The sequence below is a fragment of the Diadema antillarum genome, unplaced genomic scaffold, assembly GCF_040938485.1.
Source record: "Diadema antillarum isolate AM-2024a unplaced genomic scaffold, OU_Dant_1.0 scf00000141, whole genome shotgun sequence".
Classification (NCBI taxonomy): Eukaryota; Metazoa; Echinodermata; class Echinoidea; order Diadematoida; family Diadematidae; genus Diadema; species Diadema antillarum.
In genome coordinates this window covers 4314117-4334453 of record NW_027271030.1, presented here as the reverse complement: position 1 = coordinate 4334453, position 20337 = coordinate 4314117, and the positions used below count along the sequence as shown (strand labels likewise).

Sequence of the window (20337 nt, the reverse complement as noted above, 5' to 3'; positions counted from 1 at the left end):
CAAATAGAGACAGAGGAAGTTGCCTTTAATAGCAGGGCTGCAGAAAAGAGTTTCTACTGATACAAGGAAGGGCTTGACACTACCTTTTTTCCCCTGGTGGCCTGTTCTGGACTTAAATCTTCTTATACCAAATGTTGGTCGCCCGAAAAAGAAATGTATTAACCCCAAATAAAAGGAAATATAACAATTCATTTTGAATCTTAGATGCCAGACCAGGCCACCCAAAAATAAACTTTGGGGAAATTTGGTGGCCTGACATCAATTCTTAATGGCCCGGGGTCACGGGGCTACTGCTAATGTCAAGCCCTGCATAAGGTATTGCCTTTCACCAGATGACTTTGCACAGTATCCACTGGGTACTCCAAATGGCCCATATAACCCAGAGCATGTGGTGACTGTTCCAATGCATTTTCTCGCATGCAAGTTGTGAGCTACGTGAAAAAACCTATGATACATGCAAGTCATCCAAACTTGTTTTTCCCAGAATGAACAGACATAATAACTTACTGTTTGGGGCAAAACACATGACTGATAAAGTATCAGTGGGAGTTCAACTTTGTGGACCTTGCCCAGTGTATTAGAGTCCTTCGCAGCTGATCGTAATAGTCTTATATTTCATGCAAGTGGGAAATCCGTTAAAGAGTACATGTACAACCAAATTATGAAGTCAATAACAAGCAAACATTCATAGTGTCAAATTGAACATTTATTACTGATTTTGCGTCAAAGCCACCACTGGCGATACTTGTGACAACTTTGAGACAGTGGTTCCGAGTTCTTGGAGGATAAACTGTACAGCTGTGAGATGAGGCTATCTCTTGACTGGGTAACGAGACCATAAAACACACTACTCTCCTTGACCTCTTTCACCCCTCTACCCCAGTCATCGTCATCCCTCTTCCAAAACCGCTCCCTCCTCCCTCCCCTCTGGTTCTCATAGTACCTCCTGTGCCTCGTCGTGTCGTGACTGCCTCTGTAATGCCTGGACTGTCTGTAGTAGCCTCGGTCTTCTCTGGAGTGATACTCTGAATGGCGCCCAGAGCTGCGTTCCCGATGGTATTCACTCTCTCTTTCAGTTCTGCCCATGTATCTGTCTCTGTGATAACTTTTCTCTGAGTGATACTCTCCTTCACTCTTACCCTTGCTGCTTCGATCTTCTGTGGATGGGTACTGTGGATAATGCCCAGGGAGCTGTTCCTGATAGAATTCTCTCTCTCTTTCAGTTCTGGCCATGTATCTGTCACTGTAACCACTTTTCTCTGGGTTATAGTCGCTGTCATCTTTTCTCCTAGCACCAGAGGATGTTTGATGAAAAGCCCTGGTGTCTTCATGGTACCGCTTCAAGGGGTTTGCAGGAACATTTCTACCCCTTTTATCATCATCAGCTAACGTTGAAGTACGACTGGTGGGTCTTTCTCTATCATCCGTTGAACGTTTCATGGGTTCTCCTTCACTTAAACGTGATTTCTCATGGTCATCTCTCCTGCTGTGTATGTGTTTAGTACCTCTGGCAGTGTTCTGCTTTTCTTGTTGATGTAATTCCTTTGGGCTACTACTATCTAGTGTTTTTTTACCAGATCCCTCCCTTCCTTGCTTCCCTGCATTTGTTTCTCGAGGTGCTGTTTTTGTTTTCCCCTTGTCATGCAATTGTGAGTCATGACTTTGCTCATGTGACAACTCTTTAGCAACATAATGTCCCTTACTATCCATGTAATCCTCCCAGCTTTCAAACAGTGCATAGGCACCGTCACTGCCGGAATCTGAGTTGGAGGAGTGTGAATCAGACATTTCTTCTCGACTTGGCATGGAATCACAGCTTGCCTCAACATGTGGAGATGAAGAGCGTGATGATGTCGTTGAAGAATGGCTCCCGGAACTTCTGCTACTGCTGCTGCTCCTGCTTGTAGAATCGTCAGAGATAGAAGACCTAGATGAAGATCTTGAACTGCTTCTAGATGATGAAGATGTGTCATCAGAACTCCTGTCAGATTTGTCACTACGACTCCTAGATGAACGTCTGAGTCGCTTCTTGCTCACTGAACTTCTGTCACTTGACGAAGATAATGACCTGTAATTCTCTCCCTTAGCCTGCCCCTCAGTGTGATCTGCCGTCAAATCATTGTCCGAATCAGCTGCACCGGTCGAGCTGCATGACAAGTCTGAATCCATCTGGTCTGGCTCCAGTTTGGGTGGAGAAGCTGCACAACCCCCTCTTAGTCGAAGAGGAGCATTGTAAAAGTGGGAACAGAAACATCCCATGCAGCGTAGACTCTTACTGATTTCTCCTACTTGTAACAGGTTGCTGATTATTGTGGGAGGTGTCCCCTTTTGATCACAATGGTAATTGTCATGTCTCCGATACCCTCCTGAACCCTGTCCATAATTACTGGCATTACTTCCTGTGAACTGAGAGGATTGGTTTTGTGATCCATGACTAGTTAAGGCTCCTCCTCCTCCTCCCCCACCCCCTCTTTTTCTGCCCTGGACATTTCCAGAAGCATCATCATCATCTTCACTATCAGTGTCCCACTTGCTCTTCACCTTAATGATTTCATCCTTACAAGAGCCTGAAGTTACATATTGTATTGGTGTCAGATCTTTCTTGGCGGGAGGTTTCGCTTCACTATCGGGAGGAACTGGAATTTCAGAGACCGCCACTGCTGTACCTTCTTTAGAAGTTTGTTTTTCAAGCACTCCTCTGCTTCCACTGCCTTTCTTGTCTACACTCTTTTCAGCATTCTTAGAGTCTCTTTCCTCAGGCTTCTCTCTTTTCTTTGATTCTGTGGTGTCCTTTGGCTTTACTTCTCTGTCCCTAGAATTTCCTCTTCTTTCATTGGATCTCTCTCTTTTGTGACTTTCCTGATCTGATTTCTTCCTATCCCTGTCCCTTTCATCTCTCACTTTGTCCCTGTCATTGGACATATCATCCAATGACCTTTGTCTTTCATCGAAGTCTCTACCTTTGCTATCATTTGATCTCCGCCTGTCCCTATCTTCAGATCTTCCACGATTCCTTTCGTCAGAATGACGTCTCTCTTTAGCACTTTCCCTGTTGGCCTCTCCCTTTGCCGTATCCCTGTCACGCTCTCGACTTTTACTCCTTTCACTGCCTATTGACCTCTTCCTTTCTGACTCTCTTCTGTCATCTGCTCTTGACTGCCGACGCCTCTCTGCTTGATCAACTGAAGAGCTCCTAGAATTTCTAGACCTTCTATTGACACCCCTCTCTTCCCGGGAACTCGGCCGGCTGCTCTCACCGACGGGAGATGGACTACGCCTACTGTCCCTCCTCTTCCTGTCTCGTGGTGAGTGTGATGGCTTTTTGTCAGCAGATTGTGAACGGCTTCTACTTTTCTCTGATGATGCTGATCTCTCCTTAATTTCTGCTTTCTCTCTAGAATCTCTTCTGTGCTGTTTTTCAGATACCTCAGCCTCTCCTGAGTCCTTTGATGTTCTTTCAGACCTTGTCCTTCCTGGGGACACTGGTTGCATTTTGGAAGACTCATCCCGTTTCCTTTTCCTGTCCCTGGCTGGTGTTTCATGATTTGGGGACTCCTGCTCTTTAGATTTGGGAGATTTAGACCTAGACACTCTGGACCTTTTTTGTTTGCTTTCATGGATGCCATCCCTGCTTTTGGGTACACTCTCTGACTCAACACCTTTGTTTGTCTTGTCAACCTTCCTAACCGGAGAAGATGATTTCGATCTTGATGAAACACTCTCAGATTTCCGTTTCTTTTTGTCCTCTGCTTTATCCTTCGGTGAATGCCTCTCTGTTGAGTGGTGTGACCTATCTGATTTGTTTTCCAAATGTTCACTCCTGCTGCCACTCCTCTTATATTCATATTTCACTTCATCCTCTTTTGGTTTGCTCTTCTTTTCTCTGTTTTTGGACTTGTCTTTGGCTGGTGAGAGTGATTGCTGATATTCTGTGATCTTGTCAACTTTACCTTCCTGTTTCTCTGACCCGGAATCAGAAGAATGCTTTGAATGCTTGGAATGTTTTTTCTTCTGCCCTTTGAGTGATTTAGTTTCAGGATCTGGTGATGACTTTCTTTTGGAGTGCTCTTGCAGACTCAGTGCATACATATCACTGGATTTGGAACGCTTCTTGCCTAGTTTGACTTCACTCATACTATATTCTTGGATCTTTTCATATGATACGTCTTGGTTACCTGAAGAAACAGACCTTGATCTTCTCTTAGATTTTTCACTTATTGGTGATGACTGTTCAGTCCTCTTTGACTTCCGTTTCCCCTCTTTGCTGTGCTTAACCTTTTGGGGCGACATAGAACTATCAGAGGGTGGTGATGGTGATTCATCTGTTAAATCTCTAGATTTATGTTTTTCTCTTTTTTTCTGTGTTCTTGTGTCCACAGATGTTTTTCTCTCAAGAGACTCTGAACTTTCACCAGATGCGACGGATACAGAAGGAGACCTTGCCTGTTTCTTCTTTTTCTTGTTCTTCTTCTTTTTCTTGTGACCTTTCCGTTTTGCTGACACCTCTTCTGCATCAGTTTCTTGTCCAGAGGATGTTTCCGAGGCACTTTCGTTTCTCTTCTTCAAGCTCTTCATATTTTTCTTGACCTTTTTCTTGGTCTGTTTAGAGTGCTTTGTCTTTTTTCGTTTGGGAGATGGAGAGAGGGATTCCGATGTTTCGTTTGAGTTTGAAGACGACGACACATCTGTGTCCTTTGCTTTCCTCCTTTTCTCTGCCGAGGCATCTTTGATTGACCCTTTTTTCTTCTGATGCTTCTTGTTTGCACTTTTGCCATTTTCAGGAGACGATGAGGAGCCACTTGAAAACGTATCCGACTCATCTCTGTTTCTCTTGGAGTTCTGTCTGTTCAGAGATCTCTTTTCTCTGCCTTTCCTCTTTTTCGACTCTTTTGTACTGACCTTCTCGTCATCCGTTGATGACATGGTGGAAGAATCAGACACACTTCTGCGGACAAGGTCAGCTCTCCTGGTCTTGCTCCGGCTTTTCCTCACTGGCGAAGCGGTCTCCTGCCTTGAACGCTTCCTACTAGCCATCCTCGTCTTCTCCGCCCTCTTCAGTTCTTCAGATTTGCTGACTTTGCTTGACTTGGGGGTCTTTTTGTCCTGGGGCTCAGGACTTGCATATGAGGAAGCACTGTCAGAGTCACTTGACTCGGTTCTTGACACTTCCTTTTTCCTGGGTGCAACTTTACCACGTGGAGAAACACTTTCAACCTGCTTCTTCCTCTTCTTTATCTTCTTTTTCTCTTTTCGAATCTTTTTGTCTCCTTTTCCATCTGCCTCTTTCACGCCCTTGCTCTTCTTTTTCTTCTTCTTTGCTAATGCCTTACCATCATCAGCATCTATCATGTCTCGGAGTTGCTTAGCAGACATATGCTCCTCTGGGGATTCCTCAGAAGAGCTTGAAACCTCAACATCATCATTATCATCATCCTCATCATCACTTTGTGCTTTCTTCTAGCCAAATATTTCCATGTAGGTGAGAAAAATTTCAATCAAATGGTATGACAAGTCACGACATAGGCAAAAAAAAGAAATGAATACAAATACATGATTAACAAGATTCATTTTATGGAAAATATATCACAAAAGGTAGAAGGAAAAAAAAACATAGAAAGTGTGGAAAGATTCATTGCATCCATGTTTGCAATGTATGGACCACAAAACATTGTAAGTTAAAAAGGTGTGGATTGAATGAAAAAAGATATATCAAAGAATCATACTTACAGGAAGGCAATTGCCCATGAGTCAGACATGCAGCAGGTTGATTATTTGCATTTTGTTGGTGATGTCCACACACATCAAATGGAGGTTGTCGTTTTTGGTTTAGTATGGTCAGAAGGCAGCAGAGGGCAGGACATTTCAGAAGCCAAATATCATTGGGAGTTCGCAACGCACAGAAAAGGAAGAAGGAAACCATCTTTCAGTAAAAGTTTCACACTTTATCATCCACTTCAGATTTTTTCTTCATTTTTCTTTTTTAAAGAAATACACATGACTGATTGACAAATCTTCCTTACACAAGATGATAGGACTTGACATTAGCGATAGCCTGCCTGGTGGCCCGGGGTCAGTACTAAGTGAACGACCACCAAATTCTCCATAAGGCTATCTCTTGGCCCGATTGGGCAGCTAGAATTCACAATGAATAATCAAACTTACTTTCTTTGTAGACCACTTAGTTTATTTTTTGGGCCACAAAAATTATAAAGAATAAGAATACTGCCTTCCAGTGACATGCAAAAATACCTTTGTGGTTGGTACACAGAACACAACTCACACACCTGCTTTGAGTTTTTCGAAAAGTAATGGAGTCGTAGGTGTGTCGATTTTTTTTTTTCCATCACATCCACGAGAAAGAATATATAGAAGCAATGCTTAGTTTTTTTTATACCAAAAGATACTTGAGAAAAACAACTTTAGGTATGGAGCATTCAAAGAATGTAGTACAGAGGGCTGGCTGCATAATAGTTTAGGTTGATAGACAGATAGATACATGGTAGATCTAGGATATATGAGGGGCAGAATAGAATAAGATAAGAGGTTTGAAAGAGAAAGACATAGATGTAAAAAATGGAAACAAAGAATGAGCAGACTAAGTAGAGGAAATAGGTAAACGATTTTGGGGAATTGTGCCCATTTGTATTGATATATTTTCTATCACCCAAGCGATAATGCCTACCAAGTTTGGAGAAAATTTGATAGTGCATTCTCAAAAAGGAATTTAGGTCCCCATTTGGAACAAAGAGGGGTACCCCAGACTCTGCCATGAACAAACTTGAAACTACAGTCATCAATGTACTAAGTTATAGCATTAATTCAGCTCTATCACTTCTGGTTCCAGAGAAGAAGATTGTTAAATGTTCTTTCATTTGATGGGGGAGGGGGTTGGACCTCCCCAGGGCGCCAAGGGGGCACCCATGGATCCGCCATGAACAAACTTGAAACTACAGACATCAATGTACTAACTCATAGTATTAATTTGGCTCTATCACTTCTGGTTTTGGAGAAGAAGATTTGTAAAGATTCCTTAAATTAGGGGGATCTGGGGTTTTCAAGAAGAAGGTGAAAATGTAAAAAATTTACACACGAAGAACGACACACTATGGACGCCGAAGAGCAATCACAATAGCTCACATGAGCCTTTGGCTAACAAGGTGGCAAATGATGAAGATATACATACAGTCCAACCTCTGTTTTTTAGCAATGTTGGGACCAGCACCCATCTGGATAAGCGATTTGTACACATGTATACATGCAGCTGCCAATCTAGTGGTAGCTAAGTAGGTGGCGTACATGGCAACAGTGGAGTAATCTATACAGGCCTGCTAAAAATTAGAGTCAGTTATTGGTCCTCATGTTGAATATTTTGTTTCTAAATATACATTTCTGATCATGTCTCCTCACAATGAAAAGTTAGTGTGAATGTATGTTAACTCTGTTGGGAATTGCGGGAGTTTTGTGGGAGTTTTAACCCTAACTTGGCTGGGGGGGAGGCCTCTGAGGCCCCCCCTCGACGTTCCACACGATGTATCGCAATCGCAAAAAGCTATCGCCGCGACGTTTCATGACTTTTTTCTTTTGAGTCTCCCACATCTTTTGACACCAAATTTGCGACGCCCGGGCGCGCGGTTCCGAAGTTACGCATATATGTACATGTATGTCAGACCAAAAATTGCTCAAAAACGTGAATTCGTGTACAATTTCAATGCAAACTGTGCTTACAGGCAAATTTCACAAAACACCATTATTTTGGTGTTTTATCGATTAAAATCAATGAATAACATATTTTCTTGTTTGGAGCAATGTCGCAGACAAATTTCATCGAAAAAACAATGGAAAACATACATTTATGTAAAGTCGAAAAAGCAAAGAAATACATAATTCAAAAAACAATAAAATACTTCAGAATTTTTTCTGATATCACAATTTTTTTAAAATTACATTTGCTAAGGACACTAAAAAGAATATTTACACAAAAAAGGTGCCTGTTTTGAGCTCTATTTTGTGATTTATACCAAATAGTCTGATTTCATGCATCATTACGCATAAATTAGCATAATTTCGCATAAATGTTAATTTTTTGAAAAATTAACTTCATGGTATTTTAGATTACATCATAGGCAATGTGTGTGCCAATTTTCATTGCGATCGCGCGGTCGACGGCCGAGATCTGGAGGGGGGGCCTGGGAGGCCCCCCCGGCTCTATCAACTACCTAAATAGCCCGGCCTAGTTAAGGTTAATAGAGTTTGAAATCACTTTGTTGTTGTTTTTTTTTTCCATCTTCACTGCTTAAACATGTCTGAATGATAAAGAAGTCCAGATAAGAGACAGCCAGATAATCCAGGTTGGACTGCACATGAAATACTTCCATCATTCTTTGTTTGTTCGTTTCTCTCATCCTCTCTCTCTGTATAACCCTTCCTACAGAACTCACCCGTCGTGACACTTTGGTGAGTTTCTGAAGACAGGTCCGGGCCTCCTCAAAGTCTGGATTCAGGTCCAGGGCACTCTGGTAGCATTCTATGGCCTTCTCCCGGTCATTTTCTTCCTCACATCTGGTAGCAAGAAACAAAACACCAAATTCTCATGGCTTGTTAACCTGCTGAAGACTAGTCCCAAATATACTCAGGTAGGGGCAAATTTCCGTGGGAAGTGTGTGTTATAGCAAAATTAGCTTGTCCCTTATAACACGTCAACACATCCACAATCTTTAGTTTCAGGCAAGGGGTAGGGAACTTCAGTTTCAGGTTCAGTTTGATTTTATTTCTGCATGAAAATTATACATAAAACAACAATACATTTGAACAGAAATGTACATAATAAATATGAAGTATATAAGTCATAGTATTCGAAATATTTGAACAAATACATAGAAGTTGCAGAAGTCAACAGAAAAATTAATTTTAATTAAAGAGAAAAAAATATAAAGGCAGGTCTCTGCCATCCTGAGCAGGTGCTCGATAATTGATGGCAGCCTAAAACACACACACACACACGCACGCACACATACAAACACACTCACAATGAAATGGGTCACTGGCAATCAAAACTTGTTTTGTGCTTACACTTAATGGAATAAACAAAGTGAGAATATCACGCAAGGAAGGAAAGAAGCAAAGTGAACAAGAGACCCGGGGGTCACGCGCTCACCTGAGTATTGCAAGTTCACCTTCCATGCATTCTTGCACACTCTTACCTAAGAACATTGGAAACTTGGAGGGGCAGACCTGGATCCGCAATGAACAAACTTGGAACTACAGTCATCAATGTACAAACTCAAAGTAACTTTGCTCTATCACTTCAGGTTCTAGAGAAGAATAGTAAATATTCCTTAATGTTGGGGTGGGGGCGGGGGGGGGGGGGGGGGGGGGAATTTGGCCCCCTTGGGTCCCCCAAGTGAACAAATTGAGATCTTGACCTAGCATGCTACATGTACCTGTCAAGTTTTGTGAATATTCACAAAGGGGTTTTCAACGATTCTGAACATGCACAATTTACATCACTATTTGGACCCACATCCCATCCCTCTCCTTGGGTCCCAATGGGGAGGGGGGAACACCCCTGATTCTGCCATGAACACACTTGGAACAACAGTCATCAATATTTTGACTCAATGTATTAACTTTTTAAACAATCACTTCTGGTTTTATAGAAAAAATCTTTAAAGATTCTTTACTGGGGGTGGGTTGGGCCCCCCTCGGGGCCCCCAGGTGGGGCATGGTGCCCATTTGATAGAATTGAGAATCTATCCCTCTAGGGATGCTAAAAGTACCTGCCAAGTCTAGTGAAAATTCATCATGGCATTTTCAAGAAATAAAGAAAATGTACAATTTAGGCCCCAATTTAGGTCCCCCTGGGGCCCCCAGGCGGGTTATGGTGCCCATTTGACGGGAATGAGATTCTACCCCCCTAGGGATGCTACCTACCAAGTTTGGTGAAAATTAATAATGGCACTTTCAAGAAAAAGATGAAAATGTACAATTTGGGCCCCATTAGGACCCCCACCCCCTCCATGGGTCCCAAGGGAGGCACCCCTGATTCCGCCATGAACAAAGTTGAAACTACAGTCATCAATGTACTAACTCATAGTATTAACTTAGCTCTATCACTTCTGGTTCTAGAGAAGAATATTTTTTAAGATTCCTTAAATTTGGGGGGTTTGGGCCCCACTCGGGCCCCCTAGGTGGGGCATGGTGCCCATTTGAACAAATTGAGATCCTAGCCCCCTCGGGATACTACCTGCCAAGTTTGTTGGAAATCAGTCATGGGGTTCTCAAGAAGAAGATGAAAATGTAAAAAGTTTATGCACGACGGACGCTGGACGACGCACAACGGACGACGCATGACGGACGACGCACGACGGACGAAGAGCTATAAAATATAATTGCAATAGCTCACTTGAGCCTTTGGCTCAGGTGAGCTAAAAAGTGAAAACTTGTCAGCGGGCCTCCTTCTGCGACTATATTGAGCAAGAATGGAAGGATCTACCACATTTAGAGTCACTAGTTTCTATTTGCTAGTTAAATATATCTGCATCTCTACATGAAGTTGTATACATGTTAATACAAAAAACTCGCAACGCCGACCCCACCATCCTCTAAATTCCCAAATACCATTTGATGATTTCTGGTTAAAATGTCAGAAGCTTTAGAAAATACCTGAGATACTGTGCTAGGTATGATAGACATTCCATGAAACATAAGGGTAATCAAAAATTGTACTTAAAGGGGATGGCTAGTAACTGATCAGTGGGAATCAGTGGGAATGCTGGGGGATGATTGTTCCAATTCTTGTGGGATTCATTTAAGAGTACATTATATATCTATTGTTGTGTGAAAATCATTAGCTTCGGAATGGTCTCATATTCAAGTAATGTGCAGTTTAATGGTTCCAGGCTAGCATGTGAAAGTTTGAGAAAATCCATTCAAAAGTTATGAATTTTTGAAGTTTCAATGACGCCGTTGCTGGATGAGAAGACTACTGCAGCTTTTGATGTCACAAGCATGGAATGATATAAAGAAAATATCAAGAAAATACAAGATATTTTCACTTTTCTCGTATAATAAAAGAGCACTTGACTTGCCTCTTTCAGAACGCAGGGGGAATAATATTATCCTTAATATACTGTATACGCCGAATATTTTGCAGTTTCTCAACCAACGTGTATATGGAGGTGGACTTGTCCTTTAAATCAACCTCATTATGTACCCAGATCAGCCTCCAAGATACTTACTGCTTCCCCTTCTCGAATAGCGTTTCACACATGTATTTGTTGGCATTCTTATGGGATGGTTTCAACCGGAGGGCCTCAGCAAAATCCTTGATGGCCTTAGAAAGATTATCCTGATTAGCATATCTAAAAGTGAAAAAACAAACAAACAAACAAACAAGAAAGATGAAGAGAGAAGAGCATGAAACATTAATTGATCATGAGTGATATAATGAATTAAGATTGAAGGATTATACTCCATCAATCTATCAAATTAGTAAAATGAACAATGTACTATATTGTTTTCTGCATGCTTAGGTTTGACATAGCGAGACCAGAGAAAACTGTTACCAGTTTAAACTGACTAGAAATTACAGAACTAAGGGTGTCCCGGAAAGTTTCTTCCACTTTTTAATGAAGCAAAAATGTTATTTTGTACTTAAACAAAACAAAACAAAACAAAAAACACTTTATTGGTGCTTTGAGGAAGTGACATTTCAAGTCAGGTTTTAAGAGAGTTCCCATTAAAGGTCACATCAACACTGTGATTCACTGCAACATAAACAGCGTTTGCTTTCTCTACTCTGTGTTTGCTGGGTGCTATCAAAACTTGTCATTACAAGATCAGTGTTCAATCTGTGCTAATATGCTTCATGTCTTCCTGGCATTGGTGAGTACTACAACTGTACTCTGGCATGGCACGAGTCTGTCAAACATGTTCAGTGTAATTTACTTATCCAGCACTACCTATTGCGTTGCACCATAAGTTCTTGTTTGGTGTACATATTTGGTGTTTATGCAAAATCCTTTTAAGGCTTTGACAAACTTCAAAACAGATACAATTTATTCCAAAGTCAACATTAGTTGTTTGATAGCTAAGTTAGGAGTCCTTGCAATGAATCGAACAACCAACATGCATCAGACGAATATATTTTTTGCTCCTAAGAAGAAAACATGACAACTGCACAAGTACAGAGGAAGAACTTGGGTGGATTCAAGCACTCTCCTAAAATGTACCATACCAAACCCGTGCTACAGGAGCACTGAAACACTGCTACAGTGTACCGTTCCATACTGAGAGCTCAAATGCTGATTATAGATAATAGATTAGTGCGCTTTGGTTTGCTTCTGAGTGCTCAAATGCGGCCCAAGAGTCCAGAACATGCAGAAGACCAAAGCATAAGCAGTGGCGGATCCAGAGGGGGGCGTATCGGGCGTGCCCCCCCCCCCTCTTTATTTGTTGTCAAAACAAAAGAAAACAAAAGAAAAAAAATGAGATAAAATCCGGAAGTAGCATCAGAAATATTGTTTGCGCCCCCCCCCCCCCCCCCCCCCCCCCCCCCCCTTTGCGGAATTCCTGGATTGGCCACTGATAAGGCAAGAGATTCTTACAGAGCTCCTCTTGCGACGAGTCCCTCCACGTTTTCTGGGTCAATCTCGAGGGCTCGGTTCAGCTGCTGCATGGCTTCGATGTGTCTGCTGGCCTTGAAGTGCTCCACACCTCTGGCAACACTGCAGCAGAGTAAAAGGAAACATGCATACAACAATATGGCAATTAAAGCCACTCTTCAATGACAACTAGACGCTGTCATCCTGGTGTGTTGCTTCAAAATTTTCGGAGAAATCAGGGAGAAATTGGGTCATCTTTTCCTGTGAATACATGGTCAGGATGAAAACACTATGCTCAAAGCAATACAGTTCTGCAATCTCTTCATAGCATTCAAAAGTGTTGTGTGTGAAACATAGGTACATGGGTACAGCCAAAACATATTCCAATATCTCAATTGTGACATTTAACAACTTCTGGAAATTTCGTACATCATGTAATGATTAAGTATATGCATACGGGCACACAAAATGTTAGTGTAAGACTGTCATTTTGTCAACATATTTCTGCCAGCAAGATGAGGGGGCAGGTACAGGAAGGACAGGAATAGTACAACCAGTGGCAGATGCAACATCAAATTATGAAGCTGTATATCATAGTCACAATCCGACAATTGACCAGGAATATATATATATATGGCTTAAAAATTGCAGCACACAGTTACAGCTCATTATTATCTGTAATACTGCTTAGGCCTATGTATGCATTTACACACTCAGCTAATTATCTCTAGTTTGTGTATTGATTGTTAAAGACAACTAGATTTTGTTGGGGGTTTTTTCAGAACATCTGAGGATATACAAGGTGTAGAATGCACGGTGAATACAAACAGAAGCTTAAAAATATATTGACTGCTGCTAAACGTGCATGTATGCAAGACACAGCAGAACACAAGCACTTCTGCTGCAAGTGCCCTTTTCATATCATTACTTTTTTTGGCTAACAAGAGGTCTAGCAAATAATGACTACTGTCCTCAAACTACAATTGCAATAGGTATTCTATGGATCATCATTCTGCCATAACTCTTTGTCTGAGCACACTTCCCAACCACTTCATTAACCTCTGAGCCATCTATCAGATCTACATGTACCCACTACTACTTGGAGTATACCTGCTTGCAGCATCACACAAAGTTTGTCATCAGTTTCAAATGTCTGCAGAAACACATGTAGCTCCTTTTAAAGGGATGGTACAGTTTTGGCTGAATTGGGGATTAAGATTTTAACTTTGTGCGATATAACCACAAATCATTCATGAAATATTAAAGAGCATACAATTCTAAGAGGAATTCAAAGATTATTTGATGAAAATCTTTTTTGAAATGGCTGAGATATCCAAAACACAAGTAAAATAAAGTGATCCTAATAAAAGGTGGGTCCCATCTTTTATCAGGATTGCTTTGTTTTGGATATCTCAGCTATCTAAAAACCAATTTTCATCAAATAAACTCTGAACTCCTCTTAGAACTCCGACTAGAAATGTCGCTATGGCGATTGGTATGCCTCCGCCATAATGCATGGTTCTCCTAATAGGTCTATAGTACATGTGGACAATTTGTGATTACATTTTCACAAAATTGGCAAAATATTAAAATGACAATTTTGTCACAAATGTGTTGAATGTTCACCTTCCTTGACGTAGGTTTAATTGGATGAATAGGAGAGCATGTATTTGGAGATTTAAGAACTTTAACTTGACTTTGATCCATTCATAAGTTTATGCACTGAGTAATTTTCAAGGTATGGAGAAAAAGTGCAATTTAGGTATTGAATAGTAAATTGTTGTAATTTTCATCTGGCCTTTGACCCTAAAATTCATATTAAGATAATCAGTCAGGCAGAACATGCATAAATATGTAATAAGTTTCAAGATAACTTGAACCATTTCTTAGATATGAAGGAAACAGTTCAGCACTTTCACTTGATCTTTGACATTTTGACCTTTAGGCAAAAAAAGAAAAAAAAAACTTAACAGAGAATCTCTATTGGGTTATACATGAATACACCAAGTGTAAAAAAAAAAAAAATCCTGCTGGCATTGCATAAATATGAGGGAAATAGTAAAATTTTGAAGTGTTCCCTTGACCTTTGACCTTTGACCCCTGACCTTTGACCCCATGAACCCTAAATTCTCTAGATAATCACTGCCAGTCAGTACATGTATATATACTATGTTCCATGAAGATACCTTGAACGATTTCCAAGGTACAGAGAAAAAAGTGAAATTTTAATATTTTTACTTGACCTTTTGACCTTTGACCTCATGACCTCAAACTTTCACCAGAGAATCTTAATTGGGTAATACATGTATACACTAAGTTTCAAGAAAATTTCTTCAGGCAATGCATAGATATGGAGGAAATAGTGAAATTTTACGTATTTGACCTTGACCTTTGACCTTGAGCATGTGCACCCAAAAGTTGATAGGCACAACTTCACCCCCTAATACACACACACGCCAGGTTTCATTAGGATACCTCAAACGGTTTTTTAGTTACACTTGCCACAAAATTCATTACGGACGGACGGACGGACGGACGGACGGACGGACGGACGGACAACCCGAAAACATAATGCCTCCAGCACCACTTCGTGGCGGAGGCATAAAAAGAAGTTGGAAACCTGAAGTCCACCTCAACTGAAACTGTACCATCCATTTAACTGAAGCCTTCATGCTTTGGTCTGCTACCTGCTTACCTTTCCATGGACCACTTGTGAGATTGCCACTTCCTGAGGGCCTCTGCATGTTCTTCCACTGGGAACTTTGAGCTGGAAGTATAAAGTTATGGGAATCAATACACAAAGGTAGTAAGAAGATTACACTGTTTGGTGGGAACATCAATTTCACTTTCAATTTCAATTTCAATTTCTATTCATTTCCTTCGAGATGGAAACCATCGGGTAGCAAACAGCCTCTGGAGCTAGCAAAGTCTATAAGATGCAGCAGCAAGTGGTGCCTTAAAAAAAAAAAAAAAAAAAAAACTCCCTCAGGAGGTGGAAGGTGAGATGGGATCAAAATGATCTTTACAGACCTAAAACAGGTTATTGAAGAATATCCTTGACATTAAGATACTTTGGACCCATCAGTTTGCTGATATCATAGATTCATTTGCTATAAATAACAATGAATGTAGACATTTGTGTCATCATGGCAGCAACATACATGTACCAGCCTGGCTGGATGACCCCAAAAAATAAACCACATTTTCCGTAGAACTCTCAGATGGCACAGAGCTGTGTATGAACGAAGAATATTTACCTCTGCAGACTTGTCATGAGGGAAGGAGGGTCCTTGTCATCGATGTGCAAGATGTCAGCAAGATACGCAACGTTTGATGGGTTGTCAAAGCCCAGTGTGTTGTCCAGCATCTCATCATATGACTCTCCAGTGTCCAGCTGGGTCTGGGAGCGGCGATAGTGGACGGGAAGTGCGCCCTCGTTGACGATGCCCTGTGAGAAGCAGACATGCAGCAGCATTAGTACATAACATCTGCCCAGTAACTCTCAGTTTGCTTGAGCCATGCTTTACATACAGTCTGTACATTCCATCTCTGTCACTGGCAAATACTTCATGTGATTCTAAACAAACTGCGATGGACTGATACAAGACATAATCTTGGTAACTAATACACTACTTTCATAAATCTGCCATAAACACTAGATTGTGCTCGTGATATTCATGCCAAGTCATCCAAAAAATTACTTTATTTGCTAATTTAAGTTATTTCTTATAATGGTTATCATCAGAGAATGGACAAGTTAAAGGATTGGGGTGTACTACATACCAGTGGATAAGCCTCATTATCTTCCTTGTCATTCTTCATGGTCAAGATAATTTTCTCATTGACAGGGTCTGCCTTGACCACCAGACATCTCACAACATCCATGACCCTGAAGTCTTCCAGCTCGGCCTTCTGCGAGAACCTGTCGCCAAGCTCGCCCTTTGGCAGCAGCCCGACCACGTCGCAATTCTGGATGTAGCGGGAGCCCTGCCCACACAGGCAGAGCACGCGGATGAACATCCCAAAGTCTTTGATGGCGATGATAGATCCGCCGATGATGTCCCCCGCCTTGAGGATCTCGAAGAGCCGTTTCCGGACGTCGTCCGGCGGCACCTCCATGAACTGCTCCGCCGGCGGAAGGATGGCATAGTAGTCCAAATCTTCGCTGTCCTCGACGCAAGGTGACTGGTCACGTTCTTGGGTTGCAGCAGGCTGAAAGAGGACATCTGCTTTCTTGGCGATGAAGGTGCGCAATCTCGACGCAAAGGTGTTGCTGAAATATTAAAGACAGAATACATGTATGTGTATCACAGATATTCTTTGCAAACACTTGTGCACAGTGACCATTTCAGGATTGTAAATATATTTTTTTCCTTTAACAGCCTTACTTGTACTGTATACTACTCCAATCTTTCGGTCACGTATCACTAATCACAAGCCAGCATATCCTATTGTCACAACATACGCATACAGACTGGCACAGTGGCACTGTCATTCACAACTGGAAAATCCCTTAGGGTTCTAGTCACCTCCAAAAATCCATTAAAAAAATCCTAAATTTCACTATCAAAAATACAAAATTGGCACAACTTTTCCAAAGCGAGTGGGAATTATGCACTTGTCAATGTAATGACTCACCCCACTACCCCCGGACATGGGTGCGTCATTTCCTCGTTTGGTTCGTCAAATTTGTGACCCAGGTGTTCGTCATTTTACCAGCTTTGTCCGTCAAATTTTTGACCGAGGGGTGCGTCAAAATCCCATCATTGTTGGTCAAAATTTTGACCGAGGGGTGCGTCATGGTACGTCACTTGGCTATGGAAAATAACACGCATTATTTTGAACCGAGGGGTGCGTCATGGTACGTTACTTGGCTATGGAAAACTGCACGCATTTTTGCACGCTACCAGTCCCGGATACTGTAGTACACATACCGCGAGTGAAGTTACAGTGAGCGCTTTCCCGCGACAAGTGAAAATCAAAGTCGGGAAGCGTTTTGGAATAAGAGGAAAAAATGCTTGCCAGAATCTGGCAAGCAAAGAATTTAAAAGCCACCCTTTCTCCTTACATTTTCCCTCCAACTAACCCATGAAATCATGCATACTCAATCTCAAACCAGGGACTGTTCAGCGATGTAACAACTTAGTTCAACCTTTCCTTGCGAAACAGCAGCAGAAGAACTGCCTGCCGCATGCCATTTCCTGCTCGCGGGATAGCCCGACCAGACGCGCGACGCTGTTAGCTGCGCGAATCTCCACGTACAGCGACTAGGCTGTATGTAGTTATGCAGTACTCGAGCGGGAATATGAATGCCGTGGCGTGGTGTGTACCTACCTGCGCTGCAGCAGTATGCATCCACCGCACTAGCAATGGCCGCGCACACACAGCGCATTCTGCACACATGACTGTGATTGTCATGTACAGTTGTATGGATTGCATGCACAGAATACATACTACTGTAGGGAATATCGTAGCAGCAGCGTGATGTACGGTGAATGACGGTATGGTGCTTACATGGTAAGGGAAACTTGCCGAAACTTTTACAAATTATGTGTACGAACCAAAAGAAAATGAAATTGCTTGAATAAAACGTATGCAAAAATCATTTCAGTATTTACGGGGGTGCGTCAAATGTACCGAGGATGTCCGTCAAAAAAGTGACCGAGGTGTGCGTCACTTTCAACGTGTTGTCCGTCAAAAAAGTGACTGTGGTGTTCGTCACTTGCAGCGTTATGTCCGTCAAAAAAGTGACTGTGGTGTCCGTCAAAAACCCCGTGTGGTCAGTCAAAAAATGACCATGACGCACCCATGTCCGGGGGTAGTGGGGTGCGTCATTACAATGACAAGTGCATTAAGTCCAGTGTTAAGAATGAGGGTTGACAAAAAAAAAACACACACAAAAAAAAAAATCGAGATATATGCCGTTCTGCTGCAAGATTTTCACCTCATGGCTCATTGCAAGCTCAGATTGTGATGGCATTCGCAAATACGCAAAAGAAAAACAAAATTTCAGTAGAAGTCTAACGTTACATGCCAATGTACACCTGTAGCCCTGTAAGTGCACTGATATGACATTGAACGCACATATTGTCTGAATGAATTCTGGCCATACAGTTCGGGAAACCCACTCACAAGGGGGGCCCCTCCTTATAAGTAACCCGTCCCCCTTATAAGTAACCCCGTCCCCCTTATAAGTAACCCCCGGGGCACCCCTTATAAGGAGTCTCCACGCTTTTTTGCAATGCAACGCGAAAATGAAAGGACTGCGGCAATTCGCTTGATTATGTCCATAAAGCTTCACAAGTTTCCTAGTTACCAACGACTGAGTCGCCACGTCTGCACTCAAGCATTGCCGCGCCGCCGCGCCTGGCGACACTCACGCCAGTAATCGCTCGCATTTCAGCATTCGCATGGGTCGTTTGACATCGCATTTAAATCCATGATTTTAGATATGATGCCTCAAACCGATTTTGCTCAAATTTCGTGAGTAACTAGGAAACTTGTGAAGCTTTATGGACATAATCAAGCGAATTGCCGCAGTCCTTTCATTTTCGCGTTGCATTGCAAAAAAGCGTGGAGACTCCTTATAAGGGGTGCCCCGGGGGTTACTTATAAGGGGGACGGGGTTACTTATAGGGGGGACGGGTTACTTATAAGGAGGGGCCCCCCTTGTGAGTGGGTTTCCCGAACTGCATAGCAGTTGGATTCTGGTTGTTCAATATCATGATTCATAGAGATATCTAAATTATTTTTGTATTTTCTGAAATTTAGGAAGAATCAAAATTGAAATATATAAAAGAAGTCTGATATAGGTCTAGATCTAGATTGCGACTAGAATATTATTAAGTTTAAACTTTAACATTCGTTGTTGTGACTTGTAGATATGATTTTGTATGTATTATTTTAGTTGAAAAAATATTGCAGAAAACCTTAAGTGACCAAATTCTGGTAGGTTTACACTACACTCTGCTACAGTGCTAGGCCCTACACTACAGTAGTAGTCTAGTACAGCTGCAGCTAACTTTACCTTGTTTTTTCTTCGATTTTGCTGTTGTGGTGGCTAGTGAGAGTGTGAGTGTGATTTTCTCCTGTTCTATTATCATGATTATGCTTCGCTGAACTTTTGCTGGATTCGTTGAAAGGTTCGTGCAACTCCCTTGGCACACCAAGCGGCAATATTTCAGGAGAAGTGTCTGACTTTGATGATCCTTCCTCAGCACTGGAATCAATGTTCATGTGGGGTTGAACAAGGTCCCGAAGAGTACCAGTGAGCCTAGCGCCCCCACGCTGTATTGCCGACGGGACAGGTTCGGCGTTGCTTGCAACAGATTCCCGCTGTTCGCCGTCCCCCGCTGTCTCTCCATTACTCGGTTCCGCGTTCAAGCCAGAAATAAAAGTAAAATTTTCCCCCTGGTGTTCCTCTACTAAAGCTGCCAAATCAGAACCATGCATACGCACGGCTTGTTGATACAGATTCCGATGCATTTTAGCTATAAGGCGAGCTAATATGCTTGAAATTAATCATATGGCGCTGACTTATCGTGCTCGCGTGGGTGTCGCCATTTGCGAAACTTGTCATACTGGAAATCAGTATAACTATTTAGTGTTAAAATAAATAAACGATGACTTTTCCATCCAAAATAGATAAGTTAATTTTATATAATTATATCTAAGTTTTTCTATAATTTTCAAATACGACAATGAAGTTCCTGTGTAGAATCTATAAGATAATTTT

General features: G+C 41.8%; 1 protein-coding gene across 1 annotated transcript; it reads right to left on the bottom strand.

Annotated features, from left to right (window-relative positions):
- Positions 1–445: 445 nt before the first annotated feature.
- On the bottom strand, positions 446–20087 carry LOC139721304 (uncharacterized). Its single transcript, XM_071632626.1, has 8 exons — positions 19630–20087; positions 16386–16875; positions 15860–16050; positions 15298–15369; positions 12606–12725; positions 11238–11360; positions 8430–8559; positions 446–5433 (listed from the first exon to the last, which is right to left on the bottom strand). The coding sequence occupies exons 1-8, from the start codon at positions 20085–20087 to the stop codon at positions 724–726; spliced, it is 6294 nt and encodes a 2097-aa protein (XP_071488727.1). The 3' UTR covers positions 446–723.
- Between the last annotated feature and the right edge of the window lie 250 nt (positions 20088–20337).